Raw genomic sequence first — 27,956 nt, 5'->3', positions numbered from 1 at the left:
TATAAGTTCAACTCTGTCAATCCGGCAGGAGTTATAAACTTAACAAGATAAGAGAATGAAGATTATACAAAATTTATGACATGCCTTTATAACTTGTGAATAATTGAATATAGATAAGTTCTATCAATTCGGCAAGACTTGTGAACAATTTAATATGATATGAGAATGGAATACCTACCAAAGTTATGCTCTGCTGACACAACTTGTGGAAGTGTAATTTTGCATTTCCCCGCACGCTTGTGAAAGTTATCATGTTACTTTCACAAAAAAAAAAAAAAAAAAATTAAATCACGGCCTCAAATGATCCTAGTTAGGGGTGGGCGTTCGATACTTTGGTACGATATTTAAAAATATCGATATGATATTTCGGTATTTAGTTTATCAATTGTACATACCAAATACCGTACAAAAATAATTTGGTACGGTTCGATATTTTCTTATTTATATCGATATAATTTCGGTACATTTATGGTATTGTACCAAGTCTTGAACGAATATGACATAAGTGGTGAATTCTAATTCATTAGACATCACAAAAGAATATGAGATTAATTATTCTAATTCATTTTAATTCTATACTGTTAATTACGGAGTTGCCTAGTTCTGATAACAAATAGAAACAAATTCAAGAAGTGATACTAACAAGCAACAAGATATTTTGTTCTATAATCTATACTTTCAGTTGCCTAGTTATGGGCTTATGGAAACAAACAGAAAAACATTCAAGAATTAAGGGAAAGGGAGTACGTGAAAGGGAGTAAGGGAAATTCCGAAGCCTAGTGTCACGATCCGTAATTCCAATCTCGGATCGTGATGGCGTCTAACGTCCACTTGCTAGGCAAGCCAATATTACTACACATTTAATCATTTTAAACCAATTTAAAAGCAATTTATAAGAAATAAAACTGCAGAGTTTCTAGAACAGTTATAATAACTCCAAATGCTAACTAATCAAATCCCGAAATCTGGTGTTACAAGTACATGAGCATTCTAACAGTACTACAACCAAAGTCTGAATGAAAGTATAACTGTTTGAAATAAAAATAAATAGTAGAACTAGATAGGGAAGGGGACTTCAGGGTTACGGACGTCGTGCAGCTATACCTCAAGTCTCCGTGATCAGCTAACCCGAGCAAGCCTCCACTAACTGTTACTGGGACCAACGCCAGTATCTACACCAGAAGCGCAGAGTGTAGCATTAGTACAATCGACCCCATGTACTCTGTAAGTGTCAAGTCTAACTTCGACGAGGTAGTGACGAGGCTATTACAAGGCACTCACTAAAACATGTATGAGTATAATGAAATAACAACAAAACAGAGAAAATAAGTATAACATGAAATCTGGAACAGAAATTACATAACAGAGGAGCCCAGAATAACATTAAAGCTCAACCTCCACAATACAACACGGATACAGAAAATAACAACTCAAAACAATTAAGTACGTCTTCTCTGTTGCGACGCGTAACCCGATCCATAAATATATAAATAAATAATGTCTTCTCAATTGCGGTGCATAACACGATCCACAAATATATAAACAAATAATATTTTCTTCGTTGCGCCGCGCAACCCGATCCATAAATATAAAAATAACATATTTTCTCCATTACGGTGCGCAACCCTATCCAAAATACAAATATACAAATATCGTTGCAGCATGCAACCCAATCCAAAACATTAATAACAACATCAGTTGCAGCATGCAACCCGATCCCACACAATAATAACCGTTACGACGCGCAATCCGATCACGCACCATAATAATATAAATGAACATCTACAACCAACTACAGCGTAATCCAAATAAAATGCAATTAAAAATTACACAATTAAAGTCATAAAGCAGAAAAAAGTAGGTATCTAAGAGCACATAAGGCAAAATAACAAGTAATGACAATTAATAAATTAAGGCATAGATACATGGAAGCAATTAGCAATAAAGGCATGTGACGGATAAGACATGAATATAACAAGTAACAACAATTAACAATTAAAGCATTTAACAATTAGTAACATAGATTAAATGAAGGCATGAAATAATAGAAAACGATAAATAAATATCTCATCCTGCATGTTTAACCTGTAACTACACATATGCACTCCTCACCTTGCATATACGTCGTCCCCGCACATAAATCAAATAGAAAATAATCTAATCAAGTCATAATTCCCTCAAGTCAAGGTTAACCACAGTAATTACCTCACTCAACAACCATATCAATGCTCAACCATGGACTTTTCTTTAGAATTAGCCTCCAAATCAATCAAATCTAGCCAAATATAGTTCAAATAATTCAAAATAAGCTTTAGAACCTACTCACGAGTGAAAAAAATTTGATCTTTAATGAAATTTTAAAAAGTCAACCCCGGGTTTGCTTGGTCAAAACCCAAAATTCGGATCAAACCTCGATTACCCATTCACTCCCGAGCTCAGTTATGTGATTTGTTTCGAAATCCGACCTCAAATTAAGGTCTAAATCTCAATTTCATAAAATCTCCAAATTCTACCAAAATCCCTAATTTCTACCATGAAATTCCTAGATTTGATGTTAAAAACTCATGAAAAGTAATAAAAATTGAAAAAAAGTGGATTAGAGTGCTTACCAATGAATTTGGGAAGAAAAGGTTCTTCAAAAATCGCCCCTAGAGTGTTTAGGGTTGAGATATGGTGTAAAATGAGCTAAGTCCCATTTTTGCCCTCTCTTACCCAGTTGTAGGTGTCGCAATTGCGACCATGGCAAATGCGACACACAGGTCGCAAATGCGAAATGTGCCCTCAACATGCATAAGTCGAAAATGCGGAAAAAAATGCATTTGCGATGCGCCATTCCACCGCAAATGCGATTAAAGATTCACATTTGCGAACCTGCCTAAGTCTAGTGTCTAGTTGCAAATGCGACCAATCCATTGCAAAAGTGAAGCCTGGGATGTCTGCAAATATGAGAATTGCTTCACAAATTCGAAGTCTACCCTTTCCAGTCCCTCATCGCAAATGCGAGCTCAACTTCACTGAAGTGGAGTTCGCATTTGCGAACAGGTCATCGCAAATACGAGACCTGCAGTTCAACACCAAAACTGAAGAGCAATTGCTAAATTACTCAAACTCATCGGGAACTCACCCGAAACTCCCCCGAACTCATCGGGCTCCAAACCAAACATGCACACAAGTGTAATTACATCATATAAATTTTCTCGCTACCTCAAATCATCAAAATATCATCAAATAACAAGAATTGATCATCAAAACTCAAGATTTCAACTTGAAAGTTTATTTTTACAATTTTTCACATAACGTGCTAAAATGCACTCGGGTCACCGCGGACCCCAACCAAAAGTGCATATAAGTCAAAAATATCATACGAACCTACCGAAATTGTCAAAATACCGATCCGAGATCGTTTACCAAGAATATTGACAGTGGTCAACTCAAATACTATTTTAAGTCAAAAATCACTTTTTCTTCAAATTTTTAGGTAAAGACTTTTCGAAAAATAACATGGATCATGTGCGCAAATCAAGAAATATCAAATGAAGCTAATAGCGGTCTCGAAACACGAACTTGGACTCTCTCGTAGCTGCCTCGATTGGCTAACCTCTCCATTGCACTTTCACAGAAGGAAAACTCTTAGATCTTAACTTACGAACCTGCCAGCCTAGAATAGCTACCGGCTCTTCCTCATAAGCTAAATGTTTATCCAGCTGCACAGTGCTGGAGTCAAAAACATGTGAGTTGTCCTCATGGTACTTTCGAAGTATGGAAACATGGTATACCGGATGTACCCTTGCTAGGCTAGGAGGCAATGCAAACCTGTAAGCAACTTCCCCAACTCTCTCTAAGATCTCAAATGGACCAATAAACCTCGGGCTCAATTTGACCTTCTTCCCAAACCGCATCACGCCCTTCATAGATGACACTCGGAGAAGAACCTTCTCACCCACCATATATGCTACATCTCGAACCTTCCGGTCCGCATTACTCTTCTGCCTGGACTGTGCAGTACGAAGTCGCTCCCGAATTACCTTAACCTTCTCTATAGCGTCACGAACCAAATCAGTGCCTAACAACCTAGCCTCTCCTGGCTCAAACCAATCAATCGGCGAACGACATCGCCTCCCATATAAGGCCTTATACGGCGCCATCTGAATACTTGACTGGTAACTGTTGTTGTAGGCAAACTATGCAAGAGGTAAGAACTAGTCCCATGAACCTCCGAAATCCATAACACAAGCGCATAACGTGTCCTTCAAGATCTGAAATGTATGCTCAGATTGTCCGTTCGTCTGAGGATGAAATGATCTGCTCAGCTCAACCCGCGTGCCCAACTCATGTTTCACGACTCTCCAAAAATGTAAAGTGAACTGCGTGCCTCAGTTAGAAATGATAGAAATGGGCATGCCATGCAGGCGGATAATATGCTAGATGTAAATCTGAGCCAACTGCTCTGAAGAATAGGAAGTCGCCGCCGGAATGAAGTGTGCGAACTTAGTCAACCGAGCCACTATAACCCAGACTGCATCATATTTTCCTAAGGTCCGTGGTAAGCCTACCATAAAATCCATAGTGATGCGCTCCCACTTTCACTCCGGTATCTCCAATCTCTAAGTCAATTCACCCGGTTTCTGATGCTCATACTTCACCTGTTGACAATTCAAACACCAAGATACATAAGCAACGATGTCTTTCTTCATTCTTCACCACCAATAGTGTTATTTCAAGTTATGGTACATCTTTGTGACACCTGGGTGAATAAAATAATGTGAACTGTGAGCCTCTTCAAGGATCAAATCTCTCAACCCATCAACATTTGGAACACAAATTCGGCCTTGAAGTTGCATAACACCATCATCACCAATCGCAACCTCCATAGCACATCCCCGATGCACCGTGTATTTCAATACCAACAAGTGAGGATCATCAAACTGGCGAGCCTTGATACATTCCAATAACGAAGACTGTGCCACAACATAAGCAAGAACACGACTAGGCTTCGAAACATCCAATCTCATAAACTGATTGGCCAAAGTTGAACATCCATGGCTAGTGGCCTCTCTAATACCGGTAAATATGCCAAACTACCCATGCTCTCCGCCTTCCTATTCAATGCATCGACCACTATATTGGCCTTCCCGGGATGTATAATATGGTCATATCATAGTCCTTCAGCAACTCTAACCATCTCATCTGCCGTAAATTTAGGTCTTTCTGCTTGAACAGGTGTTGGAGACTCTGATTGTAGGTATAGACCTCACAATAAACTCCGTACAGATAGTGCCTCCAAATCTTCAGTACATGAACAATGGCTGCCAGCTCTAAGTCACGCATAGGGTAATTCTTATCATGAACTTTCAACTGCGGGATGTGCAAGCAATCACCCTACCGTCATGCATTAATAGCGCGCCAAGCCCAATACGTGATGCATCACAATACACAATGTAGGATCCTGAACCTGTAGGCAATACCAACACTGGAGCTGTAGTCAATGCAGTCTTGAACTTCTGAAAGCTCAACTCACACTCATCAATCCATCGGAAAAGAGCACCCTTTTGGGTCAACTTGGTCAATGGGGCTGAGATAGATGAAAACCACTCCACAATCGGCGATAATAACCCGCCAAACCCAAGAAGCTCCGAATCTATATAGATGAAGTAGGTCTATGCCAGTTTTGAACTGCCTCAATCTTCTTAGGATCCACCTTAATGCCCTCGGAAGATACAACATGGCCCAAAAAGATATGTTTTAAATCTATTGGACTAACTTAGTGAAAATAGATTGAAAATCTTTAGCAAAATTAATATACTAATCTTTAGCACGATCCCTCAGAGCCTGAAGTACAATTCACAGATATTGCTCATGCTCCTATCGACTACGGGAGTAAACCAAAATATCATCAATGAAGATGATCACAAAAGAAAATAAATAGGGCTTGAACACCTGGTTCATCAAATCCATAAAGGCTGTTAGAGCATTAGTCAAGCCAAACAACATCACCAAGAACTCGTAGTGACCATACCAAGTCCGAAAATCTGTCTTAGGGACATCTGATGCCCTAATCTTCAACTGATTGTAACCAGATCTCAAGTCAATCTTGGAAAATACCGTGGCACCCTGAATTTGATCAAATAAGTAAACAATCCTCGGCAAAGGATACTTGTTCTTGATAGTGACTTTGTTCAAATACCGATAATCTATACACATCCTCATAATTCCATTATTGTTCTTCATAAACAACACCAGTGCACCCCAAGGCGAGACACTCGGTCAAATGAATCCCTTATCAAGCAAATCCTGCAACTGTTCTTTCAATTCCTTCAACTCATTTGGGGCCATACGATATAGTACGGTAGAAATGGGCTGAGAGCCCAAAACCAAGTCAATGCAGAAGTCGATATCTCTGTTGGGTGGCATCCCCGACAAATCTATAGGAAACACCTCTGAAAACTCACGCACAACTAGTACTGAATCCATGGAATGAACCTCCGCACTAGGATCACAGATATAGGCCAAATATGCTAGACATCCCTTCTCGATCATATGCCAAGCCTTCACATAAGAAATTACCCTTCTAGTAGAATGGCCAGGAGTACCTCTTCACTCTAATCGTGGAAACCTCGGCATGCATAATCTAACAGTCATGGCGTGAAAGTCCAAAATAGCGTGATAAGGTGACAACAAATCCATGCCTAAGATCACGTCGAAATCCACCATATCAAGAAGTTGAAGGTCTACCCTAGTCTCACAGCTCCCTATAGAAACCACACATGAGCGATAAACACGATTTACCATAATAGAATCTTCGACAGGCGTGGACACAAAAACATGAGCAATCAAAGAATCACGAGGCATAACCAGATATGAAGCAAAATAGGATGACATGTATGAATAAGAAGAGCCCAGATCAAATAAAACTGAGGCATCTCTATGGAAAACCGGAACAATACCTGTGATAACCGCATCAGATGACTCTGCCTCAGGTCTAGCTGGGAATGCATAGAAATGGGGCTGAGCCCCACTACCCTAACCTTTGCCTCTCGAATGGCCGCTAACTGGCTGGCCTCCACCTCTAATGGCCTCACCACTGCCTCTGGCTGCCTGACCCACGCCTCTAGTTGGATGAGCGGGTGGTGGAGCAACCGGTGCCGGGACCATGGCACGAGAACCTTGTTGTGGCACACTGCCCTGGAGTCTGGGACAGTACCTCCTGATATGATCTGTACCTCCACACTCAAAGCACTCTCTCGGCTGTTGTGGCTGTAGAAACTGAGACTAAAGTTGTCAAACGGGCCGGGTTGACCCAGTTCCGGATCGGCCCTGACCGGTTTTAGACCGGACCGGACCGGTAGGTAGGGGTCGGGCATAGCTGGGTTGGGACGGGGAACGACTTGTGCCGGGTAGGATTGTAGTACCGGTAAGAACCGTTACTGTCTAGTCAATTTGGAACCAGTTAATCGGCCTGGACCGGCTCGGACCGATTCAACAGCTATTTCAAAAAGAAATTTTAATATAGTTGACCGTTGCCCAATAGCTATTTTGCAATAATATCCCTTTTTTGGGCATTTATTTTCAAAAATAACTCTTTTAGTATTTACTAATTTAGCCCTTTAAAAAGTATAAATATATCCACCCTCTTCTTCAATTCTTCACTCGTCTCTCAATTCTCAAACTCAAATTCTCAATTGTCATTCTCTCATTCTTCAACTAAATTGCAATCAACTATTTGGCTCTCATTATTTTTTGAAATTTTATTTATGGTATTATTTGAAGTTTGAACTTTGAACAATTGATGTTTCTTCGTGGTAACATCGGAGTTGCAAAATTCAATTTCAAGACATCAAATATCATCAAGTGTTTAATTTATTGCGAAATTTGGTGCACTCATTCAAACTCATTCTCTTATTTAATATTTTATTTACATATTAGGTGTGCATGTCATGTTTATAATTTAATTGTTAAAAGTGACCTTGATTTATTTTCGACTAAGATTACTCATTTTTGAAGAGCAGTTGGTGTTATTCAAGGAAATAATAGGCATTCTAGAATTAGAAAATTTAAGACTAAGTGTACCGAACATAACCTTAACCCCAGATTCATGCCAAATGAAATTGTTACTAGATGGAATTATACACACTTATTTTTAAAATGTTACTACAAATATAGATTGCTGATAACTGAAGTTGCTAATGCGCAGTGTACTGATCCAAACCGTATGTTAACAAATAATACTTGGGAGGCCATTAATGATGTTGTTAAATTTTTACATAAATTTTATACAGTTACTGTTGAGTTTTCTGGAGCATATTACCCTACTGTTACTATGGCTTTAGTATATATGGCTGAAATTTCTTTTCTACTCTCTGAATTTAAGAATAAAGGAAAATATAAGGATGTTGTTAAAAAAAATACAAGCAAAATTAAAAAAAATATTTATTTCCAATTCCTCCTATTTATTTAATTGGTGTTGTTTTAAATCCTTCTATTAAGATCTCTAATTGTCACCAATTAATCAATGCTTTATATACTTATATGGAGATTGGACCAGCTGAAACACCAGATATATATTATTGTATGAACAAGCTAAATGATTATTTACAATAATTATATAATTATTATGTAAATATAATTGATGACGATGCTATTAATGTAGGTAATATTAATCCCACTATGCATTGTACTACTTCTACTGCATCTGCTACTATGGATGAAGATGAAGGCCTTGATGGTTTTAATATTTGGTCTACATTTTCTTCAACTCAAACCAGTAGCATAAACATTGATGAACTTCAATTCTACTTGCAAAAGCAAACAGAGCCTCGCACAAAGGAATTTTCACCGTTGGCATGGTGGCATGAGAATGAAAAGCAATTTCCTGATCTTTTCGCTATGGCTCAGGACGTGCTAAATGTGTCAATTTCAATTGTTGTATCAGAGAGTGCATTTAGTCAAGAAGGACAATAACTAGGAGACACCCGTCACTCATTAAGAAACAATACTTTGGAAGTTTTAGTATGTTTCAGATATTAGATTAGATCGGAACGAATAAATCAAGGACGTGAAGATGTTGATAAACCAGAAGACGAGGAACTTGGAGATATATTAATACATGGTAACCCATCTGAATTTAACACTCCAGAAGATGGCCAAGAAGTTCATATTGATTATGAAGAACTTACTAATGCAATGCAAAACCTTTGAAGTACTTGATTTATATTTAATAATTCAAATTTGAATTTATTCTTTTTTCTTTAATTTAGTTGTTGTAAAATGTAAACTTTAATTTGCAAGTTTGAATTAAAAAAAGAACTTTCCAATTATAAGTTAAATTCTTTTCCATCTTCATTGTATTATCTTAAATTCTTAATGAAATATTCAAATATAAGGCTTTTAAAGCCTTTGAAGTTTTTTTTTCAAAATTCCAAATATAAGGCTTTTAAAGCCTTTGAAATTTATTCAAACACTCTTTTTATAAGATTATTTTTATGTTTTATATTTTTACTTTATCTTAATATAAATTACGATAGTTATACAAAATATATACACAAAAAAAAACTGGCTCGACCCCTTAGGCCTCGAACCGTTCCGGTTCAAATTTTCACTGGCGAGGCACGGAACCGATAAAATCGGTAGCCGGACCAGTACGGAGACCGGCCGGTCTCCTTTTTCACTAGCCCGCACCGGCCCAGCCCCTTGACACCCATAGCTGAGACTGACCCTGACGGCCCGAATAACCACTATGGTAGCTCTGAACCAATGGTGCACTGATATGAGCTGAAAGTGCGCTGTAAGCTAGCTGCTCAGGACGAGACCCTTAAGAACCGCGACCTCCTGAAGCATCGTGGGATGCCTAGACTGCTGACTGAACTGGACTGATAGGATGGCCTCTACCAAAAGAACCTCGGCCTCTAGATGAGGCACCGCTGAAACCACCGAGATGACGAGCCCTCTTCTCAGATACCGCCTCCCTACCTTGACCACAAATCATCTTGATCCATCTAGCAATCTCTACTGCCCGCTGGAAAAAATATCATCCCTAATCTCCTTGGCCATCTATAACCTGATACCAAAAATAAGGTCGTCAATGAATCTCCTCACCTTCTCCCTCTCAGTAGGGAGCAACACAACTGCATGGCAAGATAAATCTATAAATTGGATCTCGTACTGGGTAACAATTATGCTACCCTGCTGGAGACGCTCAAACTTTGCGGTATTCCTCTCTCAGAGTAAAATGAATGAATTTATCGAAAAATATATATATGTGTGAAAAATGATCCCAAGTGCGTGGAGGTGAACATGTTGGTCTGAATCGATCACAATTCTACCACCATCTTTTGGCGGAGCCATGCATCTTAAATACTATAAAGTCAACTCTATTGGACTCCATTATACCCATGTTGCACAACATCTCATGGCAATAGTCAATGAAATCTTGTACGTCCTCAGAAGGTGTGACACTAAAGCGAATAGGAAATAACTTTGTGAACTTGTCGAATCTCTTCAATCCCTTAGAAGATATCACGGTCCTCTTCCCGGGCTGTAGCAATAACGGGCTGAACAACTCCAACTGCTGGAACTATCGGAGTCTGATATATAAGAGCCATATGCTCTGCTGTGTGAGTAGCGGGAGTCTGGGCTCCTCCCCAATCCTGAGAGATAGTCGGTGCCATAGGAAATACTCCGGCCTGGGCCACACTCTCCATAAAGACCACTAAGCGGACTAGGATGTCCTGAAGTACGGGAGTAGCAATGAATCCCTTTGGGACCTGAGCGGGTTTGACTGGTGTGATTTGAACAGGGATCTCCTCCTCATGATTGATCTGAGGCTCTGCAACGAGTGTTGTTGCACGTACTCTAGGATGAGCTCTGCCTCTACCTCTGCCTCTACCTCGGCCCTGGCCCCTATCCCTGGTAGTGGTTGCAACATGGGGCTCCAGCTCCTTCCTGGCCGTGGATGTTGTGCGTGTCCTCACCATTTGCGAAAGAACAAGAATAGAATAGTTCAAACTCCAGTGATAGAATAAAGTCACACGATAAAGAAAGAAAGAAGTGAAATTTTTCTAAAGCTCTATATCCTCTAAAAGATAAATACAAACATCTCTATACCTATCCTCTAGACTCTACTAAGCTTGCTCATGACTCGTGAGACCTACGCAACCTAGTACTCTGATACCAACTTGTCATGATTCAAAAACTCAATCTCGGGGTCGTAATGGTGCCTAACGTCCATTTGCAAGGCAAGCCAACATTAGTAGACTTTTAATCATTTTAAAACTAATTTAAAAGCAATGTAATAAGAAATAAAGTTGTTGAGTTTCTAGAACATTTATAATAACTCCAAATGCTGACTAATCAAACCCCGAAATCTAGTGTCACAAGTACATAGGCATTCTAACAGTACTACAACCAAAGTCTGAATGAAAGTACAATTATTTGAAATAAAAATAAATAGTAGAATTAGATAAGGAAGGGGACTTCAAGGCTGCGGAAGCCGTGTATTTATACCTCGAGTCTCCTTGATCAGCTAACCCAAGCAAGCCTCCACTAACTGTTGTTGGGGCCAACACCAATATATGCACAAGAAGTGTAGAAGAGTAGCAGGAGTACAACCGACCCCAGGTACTCTGTAAGTGTCGAGCCTAATCTCGACGAGGTAGTGACGAGGTTATAACAAGGCACTCACTAAAACATGTATGAGTATAATGAAATAACAATAAAACAGAGAAAATGGGTATAACATGGAAACTGGAACATAAATTACACAACAGATGGTCCCAGAATAACATTAAAGCTCAACCTTCACAATACAGCACGGATACGGAAAGTAACAACTCAAAACAGTTAAATATGTCTTCTCCGTTACAACACGCAACCTGGTCCACAAATATACAATCAAATAATGTCTTCTTTGATGCAGCACACAACCCGATCCACAAATATAAAAATAGCATATTTTCTCTGTTGCGGTGCGCAACCCGATCTAAAATATAAATATACAAATACTATTGCGGCGTGCAACCCAATCGCAAATATTAATAACAATATATGTTGCAGCATGCAATCCGATCTCACACAATAATACCAATAATCATTGCGACGTACAATCCGATCCCACACAATAATAATATAAATGAATATCTACAACCAACTACGGTGTAATCCAAATGAAATGCAATTAAGGTATTACACAATTCAAGTCATAAAGCGGATAAAAGTAGGTATCTAATAGCACACAAGGTCAAATAGCAAGCAATGGCAATTAATAAATTAAGGCACGAATACATGAAAGAAATTAGCAATTAAGGCATGTGACGGATGCCACACCTCCTTTTTCCCGAGGGGGATAGGAGAATTTTTCCAATTAAAGTAACATTAATCAAAATGGGATTATTTATTTATTCAGAGTTACCACTTGGAATAATTTATGGTGTCCCAAGTCACCGGTTTATTTTGAATCCCAAATCGAGGAAATTGACTCTTATTTATGGTCTGCGAACACAGAAGATCGGGTAAGGAATTCTGTTAACCCGGGAGAAGGTGTGAGGGACTCCCGAGTACCGTGATTTTAGCACGGTCGCTCAACTATTAATAATTAACTTAATTATCTGATTTATTACATGTTTTAAAAACCTTATGTGCATTTTTACTTTCTAACCGCTTTTAGTATTTATGGAATTTATTTGAACAAGTCGCGATATCGCGCACTCATTTGTTTTTTTAACACATTGCGAATCACGTCACGAAAAACGCACCCGCGATTTATAACATGTTAATTTTTATTATTATTTGAAGTTATGGTCGAGTCACATAAAATGCTCACCCGAATTGGGGATTATGTATCATGACTATGCCACGGGAACCGTACCCACAGTCACGATAATTTATTAATCGCGCCTAAAACAAGCTACGAATTTGAACTATTTTTCCTTCTTTGAGATTATTGTAAGGCATGAGAGTTATGGAAGATTATTAAGGAGGCAATGGGGTAAATTGATTATAGAAAAAGGTAGGCTAGCTTATGAATTTTATTATTATGGGCCTTGTAGAATCTTGTCATTTGGCCCAAGAGCTAAAAAAAAGTAAAAACAATCTGGTTCATTACTCTACTCTAATCCCAGTTGACCGAATGGTCCAAATGCTATTTATGATACCGAACCCCAAACCTTTATCTTAAAATCCAAAATGTTAATCACACATCCATCATTACCCCTAACAAATGTTAACAAACAAAAAATAACTTAAAACAACTTATGAAAATTAAGAATAGGAAAAGAAAGAAGAAAAATTAAATGAAAGAAAAATAATAAAATTTAAAAAAATAACACTCAAATAATCAGCACCTATTTACAAGAAAAATTTGCTCAAAAGGAAACTATGATTCAAATTTAACAAACTTAAGACACTTTCGAAAGCTAATCATAAGAAAGACTAAATAATCAAGCTCATGTAGTAGAATAAAAGAAACTCAATCCATTTTCCACATGTTACACAAATCAAAGACATATACTCTGTTACGCGGCGCTTTCCTGAGATTCTTTGGAAGGGCAGCGTATGGCTAAGCAATCGATGTTAGTGCGATTGTTGTCCGCTAACTGAGGTCCCCTCCGTACGCTAGACTAGATTGTCAGTGACGTACGGGAAAATCAATGTCATGAGAAATTGGGAGAGAGCAGAAAAGAGAATTGAGAATGAAAGAAAGCTTGATTGCATTGAATGAAAGCTATTACAGAAAAATAACTCAGTGTCGGAGGGGAAAGACACCAGTACAGAGAATTGTTTGCTTGCTAGAAAGTTTGATTGCTTGGTCCCCCTTAATAATGCTTAAACAAAATAGACCAAAGTTACATGACTTGACCTAAATAAGCTGTAAAAGCATACTTAAAAAAATACAGTAAAACTACTCTATTATTTACAATGAAAAGGGCTTAGTCTTCTACAAAGTAGAAACAAGTCCGTTGGCAGCAACTTTATCTTTAGCATTAGGGTCTGCGCACACGGCGTCGTCTGCGCGCGCGGTGCTGTTGGCATCTGCCTATGGTTGGGCACTGGTGATGGCTATCGGTGGGGCGACAGAGGCATATGCGCTCTAGTCACTTGGAGCTGCCGAGACCACGGGACTGACCGTGGTGCTGGGCATTGGGAGGCTTGCAAGGACGCCACGGGGCGCGTCCAAGGGGCCATAGGACATGGATGGAAAGCCGCCCATGACATTATCCCCCACCCAAGTTGGCGACGTCCTCGACGCCTTACTTGTAAGATAATCATCAATTAGGCTCGTGTAGGCTTTGAGGTTTGTTCCCCTCTCCCAGGTATTCTCCTCTGCATCTCATCCCTGCCATTTCACTAAGAACTTCTTGTGATTTTTCCTTGAGGCGTGAATCACCCGATCATCAAGAATTGCTTCAACACGCCTTTTCCCGGTTGAATTGGGTCCTCGAATACTTGGTATTGTGAGTTGGCTTCGTGAAGGGTCCTCCATATCTTCCCGAAAAGGTTTCAGGAGACTGACATGGAAAACAGGATGGATTTTCCACCAAGCTGGGGTATCCACCCGTTATGGAACTTTCCCAATGTGTCTTTCAATGGACAAGGGTCCAATATATTTTTGTAATAGGCGAGGGTCATGGACCCCTGGAAATAAGTACCGCTTTGGGATTTTGACCATCACTTTGTCCCCCACTTGGTATTCAACAAAGCGGCGATTCTGATCAGCATGCCTCTTCATCTGCTTTTGCGCTTTGACAAGATAGCTCCGCACTATCTCCAAATTTTACTTCTATTCTTTTGAGAAGCTAGCTGCCCGAGGAGATTTTGACATGTTTGGAGCATTCACAATATATGTGGGAGTAGCGGTTGTTGTCCGGTAACAATTTCAAAAGCGTTTTTGTTGGTACTTGAGCTCTTTTGTGAATTAAAACACAGTTGAGCAGCATCCAGAAGCTTCACCCAGTTCTTCTGCGATCCGATTACAAAGTGCCGGAGATATTCCTCCAGCATGCCATTGAATCGCTCCGTCTGGCCATCAGATTGTGAATGAAAACTTGAGTTGTGACTCAATTTTGACCAAAGGCACTTAAAGAGTTGGCTCCAAAAGTTGCTAGTGAAGCGTGAGTCGCGATCACTAACGATGTCTTTAGGCAGGCCCCAATATTTGACGACATAAGAGAAGAATAGTCGAGCTGTATCTTCTGTTGATATATATTGTGGGGCTGCTATAAAGGTAGCATACTTGGAAAACTGATCCACCACAACCAAGATAGTTATGAGATCTCCGACCTTGGGTAATCCGGTGATGAAATCCAGGGAAATGCTTTCCCAAGTTCTTTTTGGGACGGCTAGAGGTTCCAAGAGTCCTGCCTGCGTCAAGCGGTCTGACTTATCCTTCTGGCATATTAGACAAGTCTTCACATACTGAGCGATGTCATCGGCCATTTGAGGCCAATAATATGCACAGCGAAGCAATGCCATGGTGCATTTTTCACAGAGATGAATGGCTCACAAAGCATCGTGACATTCCACCAGAAGAGACCTTCGCAGATCTCCTCATTTAGGAACATAAAGTCGGTTCCCTTTCACTTTCAGGAAAGCATCTTCTATGTAGAACTAGCGAGTCTTGCCCTGTCCTACCAAATGAACCAAATACTGTGCAGTAGGATCCTTGATGAGTAGATCCAGTATCTGGTCTTTTATGGTGGTGGTTACTTCTCTCCCCCTTAGGGTGGCGAGTACGCACACCGATGCTAGGTAAGCTCTCCGACTTAGCACATCGGCAACATGATTAGTCTTCCCACTTCGATACTCCAGGTTGAAGTGAAATTTCGCTAGGAGTTCCTGCCACCTGGCCTGCCGACCATTCAGCTTTAACTGGGTCATGACATGGCTAACAACTGTGTGTTTGTCTTGACCACGAATGGGGTTCCCAGTAGATAATGCCTCTAAAGGCGTAAGCAATGAACGACAACTAATAATTCTTTCTCGTGGGCGGTATAGCGCCGCTCTGCATCCTTCAGTTTCCGGCTCTCATATGCTACATGATGCCCTTCTTGTAGCAAGACTCCATCAAGTGCATAGTCAGAGGCATCCATTTGTACCTCGAATGGCTTGGCCAAATTAGGGAGGGCCAAGACGGGGCTACTAGACATAGCTATTTTCAATGCGTTGAAGGCCTCCGTCCGCTTGGGTCCCCAATCCCAGGGTGTGACCTTTTTGAGAAGTTCTATCAGTGGCACTGCAATGAGGGCGTAACTTTTCACAAATCGCCGATAAAAGTTGCATAGGCCAAAGAACGACCTCAAGACGTGGATATCCTTAGGCGGCAGCCAATCCGTGATGGCCTGAATCTTTTGTTGGTCCATCTTGATCTGTCCTTCCCCGATGACATGTCCGAGGAAGTCAATTTGTTTCTGAGCAAAGGAGCACTTAGATAGCTTCGCATATAATTCGTGCTCCCGCAATCGGGCTAGGACCTTCCACAAGTGCTCCAGGTGTTCTTCTATGGTCAGGCTATATACCACAATGTGATCCAAGTAGACTACGATGAATTCGTTGATGTATTCTCGGAAGACTTGGTTCATCAAGGTGCAAAATGTGGTGGGCGCGTTAGTCAAGCCAAATGACATAACCAGGAAGTCGTACGATCCATATCTTGTCATGCAGGTCGTCTTGTGTTCATCACCCTCTGCAATCCGGACTTGCCAATAACCTGTCCTCAGGTCTATTTTTGTGAACACCGTCACACCACCCAGTCTATCAAACAAGTCTACCATTAGCGGAATAGGGTACTTGTTCTTCACGGTGATTTTATTTAGAGCCCGATAATCTACACAAAGTCGTAGACTGCCATCATGTTTCTTTTGGAATAGCACAGGGGACCCATATGGGGACTTGGAGGGTACGATGATCCCTGTGTCTAGCATTTTTGTCAATTGTCTCCGAAGTTCAGTGAGTTCGGGTTGTGACATTCTATACGGAGCCCGGGCAGGTGGCTTCGCACCCGGCACCAACTCAATCTCATGGTCCACAGTTCGCCTACTCGGGAGACGCTTTGGCATTTCTTGTGGCATGATGTCTTCAAATTCCAATAGCAGCTCCTTCACGGGTGCAGGAATGGGACCCGAGGAGCGTTCAATATCTTCGATGCAGAGGGTAGCTTGGAAGGTAGGTTCATGCCTTTTGACTCCCTTCTTCAGCTGCAAGGCCGAGATGTTCTCAACGGCCATCTTCATGGGCATGCACGGGATAATGCAGGGTTTGGCCCCATTAGCTCCCATAATCATTAGCATGTTTGCATATAGTACGGGCATGGTGTTGGTTTGCCTCAGGAATTCCAACCCCACTATCAACTCGAAGTCATCTGTGATCACCACGCGTAAGTTGAATTTTCCTTCATAAGGGCCAAGCTTCACTGGTACCCCTTTGGCTATTCCACCCACTGGCTGAGGAGGTGAGTTGATAGCCTTGACACGACCTTTGGCCTTTCCTACAACTAGGCCAAGGTGCTCCACCTGAGTCGAGGCTAAGTAGTTGTGGGTAGCACTCGTGTCTATCATGGCCCGAATGGACTTTCTATTTACCTTCATGTCGACGAACATTAAGGCCCTCTCTTGATTTGGAGGAGTCCTTTCATTCGCCTTCTTTTTCCCTTTCTTGGCGATTGGGCAGGGGTCCTTCTTCTTACGGATACCAGCACTGGTTCCCGCTAAGGACTCAGAAATAGAGCCAACAATTGCATTGAATGCACTTACTAGTTCAGTCTGGTCCGCATCATCTACATCGTCATCCGTCCCATCATCAAAAGTTTGATGGGAATTTATCTATGCATGTGGGCATTCATTGTTCCAATGTGGTCCACCGCAATGACGACATCCTGAGGGGGGTTTCCTTCCCCGATCGTTGTTGTTAGAAGCAGTGCTAGTACTGCCTGAGGAGAGAGCCTTAGATTTGGTTGCACTCCGGTCTCCTCCACTTCTGCTAGGGCCACCAGTGTTCGGCTGGCTCCCTTTGTATCCTCCTCGGACAGGTTGTTGAGGCCTCTCCTTCCGGGCTTTCACTTGATAATCCCCAAGGCACTCCACTTCTTGGATCGCCTTAGGTAATGTTTCTACCCTTTGTCTCTGCAACTCCATGCGGGCATAAGGTTTCAACCCTTCCAGAAAGGTGAAGAGTTTGTCTTTGTCCCCCATGTCGTGTATATTAAGCATGAGTGTTGAGAATTCCCGCACGTAGTCCCGCACTGATTTGGTCTTGCGGAGCTCTCGTAGCTTCCTCCTTGCATTGTACTCAATATTTTCGGGGAAGAACTGTAGGCGTATGGCTACCTTCAGCTCTGCCCATGTCTCGAGGGCATCTTCACCGGCCTTGATGGCTTCGTATTTCACTCGCCACTAGAGTTTGGCATCACCCTGAAGATACATGGCAGCAATTGCTACCTTCTTAGCTTCTTCTAGGCCTCCCACGACATCGAAGTATTGTTCGATGTCGAAAATGAAGTTTTCCACTTCTTTGGCATTCCAAGCTCCACTGTATGGCTTTGGCTCAGGGATTTTCAGTTTTTGTTCCATAGGGGCGAGGTTCACACCACCCCCAAATTAGTTTCCACCTCCTCGAAGTAGGCCTTGTAAAGAAGCATTGACAACGTTGAGCTGGCCTGTCAAGTTGTCTATAGTTTGTTGCATAGCAGTCACCCTGTCTGCCTCTTGTTCCCTGTTGGCTAAATCCTCATCATGCTTTTGCTGGAGGACCTCGAATTTACCAAACATTTTGGCTGCCTCTGTGGCTGCCGTTTGCCTGTCTCCTTCAGAGTCGTGATTGATGTTTTCTATGTCAACTTCGGCCTGGACCAGTCTATGGTCCAAGTCATCCAACCTTTGCACTAGGCTGGTCTTTAGGTCAGGCATCATTTTCGCGAAGGGCCGTAATGCGTCAACTGTCCCCTCAAGGGTCGTGATGCGATCCCCATAATTCACCATAGGTCAGAAATGGTAGTAATTACAATATAATCCCTCATCGGATGTCGAGCCTAGGCTCTGATACAAACTGTTACGCTGCGCCTTCCTGGGATTCTTTGGAAGGGCGACGTAAAGCTAAGCAATCGATGTCAATGCAATTGTTGTCCGCCAACTGAGGTCCCCTACGCTAGACTAGATTGTCAGTGTCGTATGGGAAAATCAATATCATGAGCAATTGAGAGAGACCAGAAAAGAGAATTGAGAATGAAAGAAAGCTTGATTGCATTGAATGAAAGCTTTTACAGAAAAATAACTTGGTGTCGGGGGGAGAGACACCAGTACAGTGAATTGTTTGATTGCTAGAAAGTTTGATTGCTTGGTCCCCCTTAATAATGCTTAAAAAAAATAAACCAAAGTTACATGACTTGACCTAAATAAGCTGTAAAAGCACACTTAAATAAAATGCAGTAAAACTACTCTATTATTTACAATGAAAAGGACTTAGTCCTCTACAAAGTAGAAATAAGTCCGTTGACAACAACTTTGTCTTTAGCATTAGGGTTTGCGCATACAGCGTCGTCTACGCGCGCGGCGCTATTGGCATCTACCTGTGGTTGGGCGCTGGTGATAGCTATCGGTGGGGCGACAGAGGGACATGCGCGCTTGTTACTTGGAGCTGTCGAGACCACGGGGCCGACCGTGGCACTGGGCGTTGGGAGGCTTGCCAGGACACCACAGGGCACGTCCAAGGGGTCATGGGGCATAGCTGGAAAGCTTCCCATGACAACTCATATGCTTAACAATAAAATTAAAAATACAGTGGGAAAAAATAACCTTAATGGCTGAAAAGAAAACCGACGAACTAGAGCTGTAAGCGAGAACCTCGAACGACTTCGAACTTTAACTCTTACCTCGCTGAATAAACGGCCTATGAGTGTGTTTTGTGAGCTACGTTTTTGTAGGTTTTTTAGAGTAGAGAAGGGTGATTCTCCAAGATGAATTTATGGGAATCTCCAGCGAGTTTTGGGACTATTTGCTAAAGGATGAAACTTAGCTCATGGGTTTTGGATGATTTTTGGTTGTAGACCTCAATTGCTGCGTTTTTCAGAAGATGTTTTTGATGAAGTGGTGTTGAAAGCAATAGTGAATTCTTCTTCTAGTTGTTGCATTATCATCTGCCCTGTTTTCCAATTGAAGGTCCTTGAGCTTATCCAAGATCCACCCGTTTTTCCCTCTTTAAATTCCCTCACTCCCGATCTGCCTTTTTTCTCATTTTTTTTTATCTGTTGCGGCTCCTCCTGAATCAGAGAATGAGAGCCTTTTAATGATGTAGGTTATTTTAGGGGGAAAATCTGATGGGTTTTTGGCTATTGGGCTCAGGTTTGGCCCAATTTGGGCCATGACTTGGACATTTGAACAAAGCAAGACTTTAAGAGAACTAGTCCAAACTAGATGAAAAAATAAAAATACTACTCCTAAACTTTAATAGCAAGATAAAATACTAATCACTCAAAATTTACTTATCAAACTAATATATTTTTTGGAAAATATTTTCTTTCTTTGTAAATGAAGATAAAGCTTATATTTAAAATGTGACTTTTTTGTTAATTGTTTTCAATATTCTTAAGTAAAATATATAAAAGGAGAAATAAGAGCTAAAATATGTAGATTAAACTTAAAATATATTTACATACTAAAAAGTGATGAAAAACTCAAATATAGTCAAAAATTAGGTGCTTACAGTTGTCCCTCTTTACTTGGAAACATGAAGAGTTTTCAGGCAAAGACAAAGTGAGCCGTGTAACTAATATTTTACCATATCGGTATTCAAAAGAGTAAGAAAATAAAAGAAAATGGTGCAATCGAGTCCTGGTTTTGGACAGCCGAGTCCCGAGTTATAAGGGAATCAGGTCGCGTGTAGTTCAAGAAGAATGATGGAGTGATGAGTTCGAGAGTCGAGCGAGATTCTGTCGAGGCTCTGGTCCATGGCCCTGTTATTACATCAAAATCAAAATCTAAAGGAACTAAACAAGCCTATCAGCTATGAGTTACAAGATTCCTACCTATAAGTCTTCTGAAGCTTGATCTTGAGTCTTGAATGGTTCGTCATGCAGACTTTTGATTGGAACCTTGATGCTTGCTAGTTGCAGGTGCTAGTTCATTCTTCTTCGGCTTTTCGGATAAAGATGGGACATGAAAAGCTTGTGACTTCAGTCATATCTTGAGCAATTCACATCTTTCACCTGCTTCTGCACTTTGAATTTACTTCTTTTCCTTTTTTTTAATTTTGGATTGAGACTTCTTTTTGGTCGTCTCGAACTCTGTGCCTTGAGGAAAAAACCTGCTCAGACACCAAAACAAATGAACAAATGAAATTTTTCTGCCCCAGTTATCACTAGGAAAATTCCGCGAGTTATTTGTAACAAATCACTATACTACTTCATTATCAAAAGCAATAAAAGTCGGGACTGGTGTACCCTGAGAAAACAAAGACTAGGGAGTAGAGACCCTATGTCTAAAATAAAAGCAACTAGAGAGTGGAGACCCTATGATGGAAAAGCGACTAGGGAGTGGAGACCCTATGTTGGAAAAGAAGACTAGGGAGTGGAAACCCTATATCTAAAAACATCAACTAGGGAGTGGAGACCCTATGTTGGAAAAACGACTAGGGAGTGGGGACCCTGTGTCTAAAAATATCAAGTAGGGAGTGAAGACCCTATGTTGGAAAAGCGACTAGGGAGTAGAGACCCTATGTCTAAAATAATCATCAACTAGAGAGTGGAGACCCTTTGTCTAAAATAATCATCAACTAGGGAGTGGAGACCCTATGTTGGAAAAGCAGACTAAGGAGTGGAGACCCTATGTCTAAAATAACATCAACTAGGGAGTGGAGACCCTATGTTGGAAAAGTAGACTAGGGAGTTTAGACCCTATGTATAAAATAAAATCAACTAGGGAGTGAAGACCCTATGTTGGAAAAGGAGACTAAGGAGTGGAGACCCTATGTCTAAAATAACTTCAACTAGGGAGTAAAGACCCTATGTTGGAAAAGTGACTAGGGAGTGGAGACCCTATGTCTAAAATAAAATCAACTAGGGAGTGGAAACACTATGTTGGAAAAGCGAGTAGGGAGTGGAGAACCTATGTCTAAAATAAACATCAACTAGGGAGTGGAGACCCTATGTTGGAAAAACGACTAGGGAGTGGAGACCATATGTCTAAAAATCATCAACTAGGGAGTGAAGACCCTATGTTGGAAAAGTGACTAGGGAGTTTAGACCCTATGTATAAAATAAAATCAACTAGGGAGTGAAGACCCTATGTTGGAAAAGGAGACTAAGAAGTGGAGACCCTATGTCCAAAATAACTTCAACTAGGGAGTGGAGACCCTATGTTAGAAAAGAGACTAGGGAGTGGAGACCCTATGTCTAAAATTTCATCAACTAGGGAGTACAGACCCTATGTTGAAAAAGCGACTAGGGAGTGGAGACCCTATGTTGGAAAAACGACTAGGGAGTGGAGACCCTATATCTAAAATAAAATCAACTAGGGAGTGGAGACCCTATGTTGGAAAAAAGACTAGGGAGTGGAGACCCTATATCTAAAATAAATTCAACTGGGGAGTGGAGACCCTATGTTGGAAAACGCAACTAGGGATTGGAGATCCTATACGACCATGATTTGGAACTTTTTTTTTCTTTTCTTTCTTTTTAATTTCATATATATATATATATATATATATATATATATATATATATATATATAATATTAATTAGAATGAGTAAAATGCGGGAAAGAGTTTGGAGAAGACTTCCCTTCTGGAGTTGTTGCTGTTGCAAATCTGTTTCTAGTTCCCGCGCTGCTTCTTCTTTTTTTCGTTTTTTAGTTACACCTGCTTCTTGCAAGACTTCTTTTGGATTGCACCTGTTTCCTATGGTTCAAACAAAAAACAATTTGTCAGCATGAAATGGTGGTTGGTTTTGCGGCCTTGAGTGTTTCAGTCACTTGATCTCGGGCCTTCTTCTTTGATCATACTTTCAGCTGCAACTGGTTGTTCCCTGAACACCGATTTCATTTCTAGCCCTGAAAAAACCTTTGGATTTTCCAAAACTTTACCATGACGGTTGATCGCGTGGGACTTAATCTTTTTCAGCTTTATTTTGCCTTTGTAGGCTTTTCACTTCTTTTCTCTAAATTTAACTTCACAGCGTTGGGGAACCTTTGGCTTTTCAAACTTTGCCAAGATGTTTAGCCACGTGGGACTTGACCTTTTCAACTTTATTTTACTTTTGTGGGCATTTGACTTTGCTTTTCTTATTTTAAGAGTGTTTGACTTCGAGGCATCGACCATCATGGCCAGTTGGAGTCAACTTGATGCCTCTGCCGAGGCTGGGTGCCTTTTTGCATATTGCCTTGTATCAAATGAGAAATCTGTAAATCAAGTCTTGTCATCCCTTCTTTGCCTTAGTTTTGGAATAGAGTTAGACCGAAAGGGATTCAAAGAATAAAGAATAATGAAATGGACAATGAATTTAGACAAAAGGTATCCCTTTCGGGGAAAGGATAGAAGGACTTATCTGGTACATGCAGACTTCAATGAACATGACATGCCTTTTGGACTGGATGCCTGATCTGTATAAATCGTCCGACTCTCAGAAATTCATCACAACTTTTGCCTTGAAACTGAGAGACCTTGCCCAGGATTGTGTCGGTGCCAGTGACTGTGAGGATCCTCTTTTCGATCAGTGGCGCTCTTTGCGGGTTTTCATCAGCTGACCTCTCTCATTTTTCTTCTCATCGTCACCTTATAGTGCTCTTTGCAAGTTTTCACTAACAAGACTCTCTCATTTTCAATTTCTCTGCTTACCGTCGCCTTACGGTGCCAAGTAACTATATCCTCCCATTTTGAATCTCTTTGCCGATTGATCGGAAGGACTTGAACAGGATTTTGGGGTAAAAAGCATTTGGATTGAATTATAACTTTGGAACCTTTCAGGCGAGACCATCGCCGAAACATTATAACATTTGCCCCAGTTTCACTTTTTGGGGAATTTGGATTTTTATTTTGGTGTGACTGAACCCCAGAGAGAAGCTGCCTACGTATCCTTTCGGAATCAAGTCGAACGTAGTTCAAGAAACTTTATTTCTTTTGCTTTATCTTCTATTTTGTTTTGTTTTCTTTTCACTTTCACTTTTTTTTCTTTCTTTTTTTTTTCATTTTTCATTTCTTTTTCTTTTCTTTTTTTTAATAACACTTTCAAGTTCCAAAGAGGGTAGTCAAAGAAGAGTAACCGGCTCCAAGGGTTTACAAAAGGGTTAATGGTGTTTGGGTAGCGAGAATGAAAGCTTTCGTCATCCCAACCGGAGAATATTAATATTTTATGGAGGATCCAACATTGTACCTTTTGACTGCCCCTGCGTTGACGGTTGTTTCAAGGACATTTCCTTCGATGTTTCCCAGGTACAATGCTCTCTTTTGGCAGTATATCTCATTATAATATATGGACCATTTCAATCCGGAGCCAATTTTCTTTAGCTGCTCCGATTCTTTGTTTTATTTCCTTAAACCTATCTTTATTGCATTCTGATTCTTGATTCATTATTTCAAAGTCTGACAGTGTTTTAGGATCTGGGAATGAAGTCCGCAAGCATGTCATGTTATTGAAATTTGCATTAACAGAAACTAAAAAGAGAATAGGAAAACTGACAAGATTAAGTAAAGAGACATTCCTCGACAATGAAATATTAATTTCATTTGATTTTTTTTTTTTAAATTAAAGATAGAAGGGTTTACATCGGAAAGTAAGACAATAAAGTAAAACATCCGGATCACACCCTGAGATAATCCAGACGCAGAAAGGATAGCAAAACTGGCTACCGAGACTCCCATCTAATTGGGGGAACTTTCAGGCTTGGCGACCATTTTTTGGCTTTTCTCTTGTCTCGGCAATGGCTGCAATGGCCTTCAGTGCCGGATCAAATTCTTCATCTTCACAAATCATTCCGACTATTGGCCCAGTATGAGCAGACAGAGGATTGTTCATCATATTAAGGTCATCTTCATTCCTAAGCAATATTGTCTGGACCTCGATGAGGTCTTCCACTGCTCTTTTAAGAGTCCAACAGTCTTCAGTATCATACCCTACTGCTCCGGAGTGGTATCAACATCTAGCATCAGCCCGGTGCGAGGGGGCTCGGGGTTCGGCCGGTTCGGGGCCACTGGCTACAGCAGACCTATCCTGACCAACTTTTGGAACAAGGTAGAGTATGATTCACCAATAGGGGTAAACTGATTCTTTCTGGGGGCTCTCTTGGGCGAGGATTGTATTGGGGAACATTTGGTTGGGGGGAGCTTGGTAAAGATGGGTATTTCTGGGAGGTGGAGCTCGGTTTTGTGTATAATGATGTGGCCATGTGTAAGATTACACGTTCATCACCGCATAGGGAGGCGGTGCCACAGCATAAGCAGCATCTTGATAGGGATAATAGTGTTGTGGGACCTTAGGACACATATATGATTGGTTGAATGCCTTGCGGGTCCCCTTCGAGCTCGAAGCCATCATGGCTCAGTCTTCTCTCCCATTTTCGTTCATCAAACTCTCGGAATTATTCTAAGCAGCCTGTGATGTGGCCTTAAAAGTAGCATGACTCAAGATTCGACCTATTTTTAAACCGTTTTCAACCATTTGCCCAATTTGGATAGCCTTAGCGAACGGTCTACCCATAGCAGATATCATGTTCTGGAAGTAGTCCGCCTCTTGGGCCTGTAGAAAGACTGTAACTATTTCTGCTTCGTCCATTGGAGGCTTCACCCTGGCAGCTTGCTCAGGACATTTGACGGCACATTCGCGGAAGCTTTCTGTTGTTTTCTTTTTCAAATTAGATAAAGAGTTTCTGTTGGGAGCGATGTCCACATTATATTAGAACTGGCGGATAAAATCTCAGGCTAGATCGTCCCACACATGCCAATGGGTAATTTCTCGATCCATATACCATTCAGAAGCGATTCTGGTGAGGCTTTCTCCAAAATAGGCCATTAGCAGCTCCTCTTTTCCGCCAACGACTCTCAACTGGTTATAGTATCGTTTTAGGTAAGCGATCGGGTCTCCGTGCCCGTCGTACTTTTTAAATTTTGGCATCTTGAAGCCAGCTGACAAGTGGACATGGGGAAACATACACAGGTCGGAGTAAGAGACACTCTTTTGGCCGCTCAGACCCTGCATATTTCTCAGGCTTTGTTCTAGGCTCTTCATTTTCCGAGCCATTTCCTCTTGCTCGGGATTCTTGACAACCTTTTCTTGCAAAACCGAGAAGTCACACTGCAGATGTTTAGTAAATGAGCATGGGGTCACATATGTTATTTCTGGTTGAAACTGTGGACTCTGATAGGTAAACATGGGAGGCTCAACATACGGTCGTGGTATAGTTGGTTGTGTTGTGGTGCAGACTGGTGCCGCAGTGAACATTACTGGCGGTTCCCTTGAATCCGACGCCTGGGGGTGAACCACAGAAGGCATTCTGGGGCCATTATATGGCATTAGAGGGTGCCCGCATGGGATGAGCGGGTTTGGGGACAAGGATGTTGGTAAGCCCACCTGATCTCGGGATCAACTCAAGGAACCCAGGGATTACACTTGGTGGTTCCCTACCATCAGACCAGGCGTCCCACATTTTCAACATACGGAGATGCAACATTCTATTTTCTTCAGCAGCTGCTGATTCTGGCTGTGGAATAGCCGATGTCGAGCTATCCTCAGGACCGATAATTGGTAGATTGCTTGCGGAGGCCATCTCTGCCTTTGGATCTTGTGAAGGATGGGAAGCCAGACTACCAACAAAACTAACCACCTAAACAAAACCTCGCTAATTTGCACACCCAACAACCTTGTTAGTTTTGAGACATTTAACAGATAGGAAATCGTACGTTAGGATGCAATGCACCTAACAGTTAAACGCTTTTACCATGTGTTTGAACGGTTGCGTGTTTCATCCAGGCCTTTAAATGTCTCTTTCCATTCTATACCTCTATTATTTCAATTTCTGGCTCTCTCTTTTCTTTTCTTTTTTTCCTCTTTTATTTTTGGATTTTTTCACTGTTGCTTTTTTTTTGGTTGTTTTTTTTTTCTCTTTGTTTTTTCTGTTATTTTTGCCACTCTTTTTTTTTTCTTTTTCACTAAATTTTCCTCTCTTTCTTTTTTTTCGGTTTATTTTTTTACTCAATTTGTTTATGGCTATAATCGAATCAGATGGGGATTGCCTACGTATCATGACGCCGCATGAATCAGATCTCGCGTAGTTCGAAAAAATCAGGAATGGAGTAAATAAACTAACTTTTTTTACTTACTTTTTATAACACTTAGACTATGAAAGCGTTTAGAAAAAGAATATAATTTGTTTTTTTTGCATTTCGCTTTTTTTTTTCTTTTGGAATTTTCGAAAGAAAGGCTTTTAAAGAGGAAAGAAAGCATTTTTTTATTTTTGGTTTTAATTTATTTTTTTGAAAATTTTGAAATAAAGACTTCTAAAGAAGAAAGAAAATATTTTTGGATTTTTGATTTTTGATTTTTTTTTGAATTTCTGGGCAAAAACTTCTAAAAATGGTGGAAAATATTTTTTTGGATTTTGATTTGATTTATTTTCTTTTTTTTTCGAATGAAAGACTTCTACAAAGAAAAAATATTTTTGGATTTAAAAGTTTTCTTATCTTTTATTTGTTTGAATTTTTCTAAGAAAAGACTCCTAAAGAAGGAATTAAAGGAAAATATTTTTTTGAATTTTTAAAAATTGGGACCGAAACCGATGAGGTTTGCCTACGTATCTCACATCCGGTGAGAATCAGACCCGCGTAGTTCAGTCAGTTCTGACGCAAATAATGACTTTTGAAAACATTGGTTTATTTTCTCTCTTTTTTTTTCGAAATTTCGACAGAGTTTCGGAATGTTTTAAATACCTACCTCTCACTCTTATTTTTTTTTTTGATTTTTTTTTTCTATTCTAGAAGCAGGTCAACATGCA

General features: G+C 40.6%; 1 protein-coding gene across 1 annotated transcript; it reads right to left on the bottom strand.

Moving 5' to 3' along the window:
• Positions 1–6,594: 6,594 nt before the first annotated feature.
• Positions 6,595–7,152, bottom strand: LOC138903045 (uncharacterized). The gene is made up of 2 exons (XM_070190957.1): positions 7,026–7,152; positions 6,595–6,983 (listed from the first exon to the last, which is right to left on the bottom strand). Exons 1-2 carry the CDS (start codon positions 7,150–7,152, stop codon positions 6,595–6,597), a joined length of 516 nt encoding a protein of 171 aa, XP_070047058.1.
• Positions 7,153–27,956: the final 20,804 nt, after the last annotated feature.

Source organism: Nicotiana tomentosiformis, chromosome 12 (genome assembly GCF_000390325.3).
Source record: "Nicotiana tomentosiformis chromosome 12, ASM39032v3, whole genome shotgun sequence".
NCBI lineage: Eukaryota > Viridiplantae > Streptophyta > Magnoliopsida > Solanales > Solanaceae > Nicotiana > Nicotiana tomentosiformis.
This window is presented reverse-complemented; position numbering and strand designations above follow the sequence as displayed.

What these genes read in the sequence shown, in the direction of transcription:
- LOC138903045 (XM_070190957.1), bottom strand. Translation starts at nt 7,152, where the DNA reads ATGGTCCCGGCACCGGTTGCTCCACCACCCGCTCATCCAACTAGAGGC. An exon ending in CGGCCATTCGAGAGGCAAAG is followed by an intron (nt 6,984 to 7,025) that starts GTTAGGGTAGTG and finishes ATGCATTCCCAG; the next exon opens with CTAGACCTGAGGCAGAGTCA.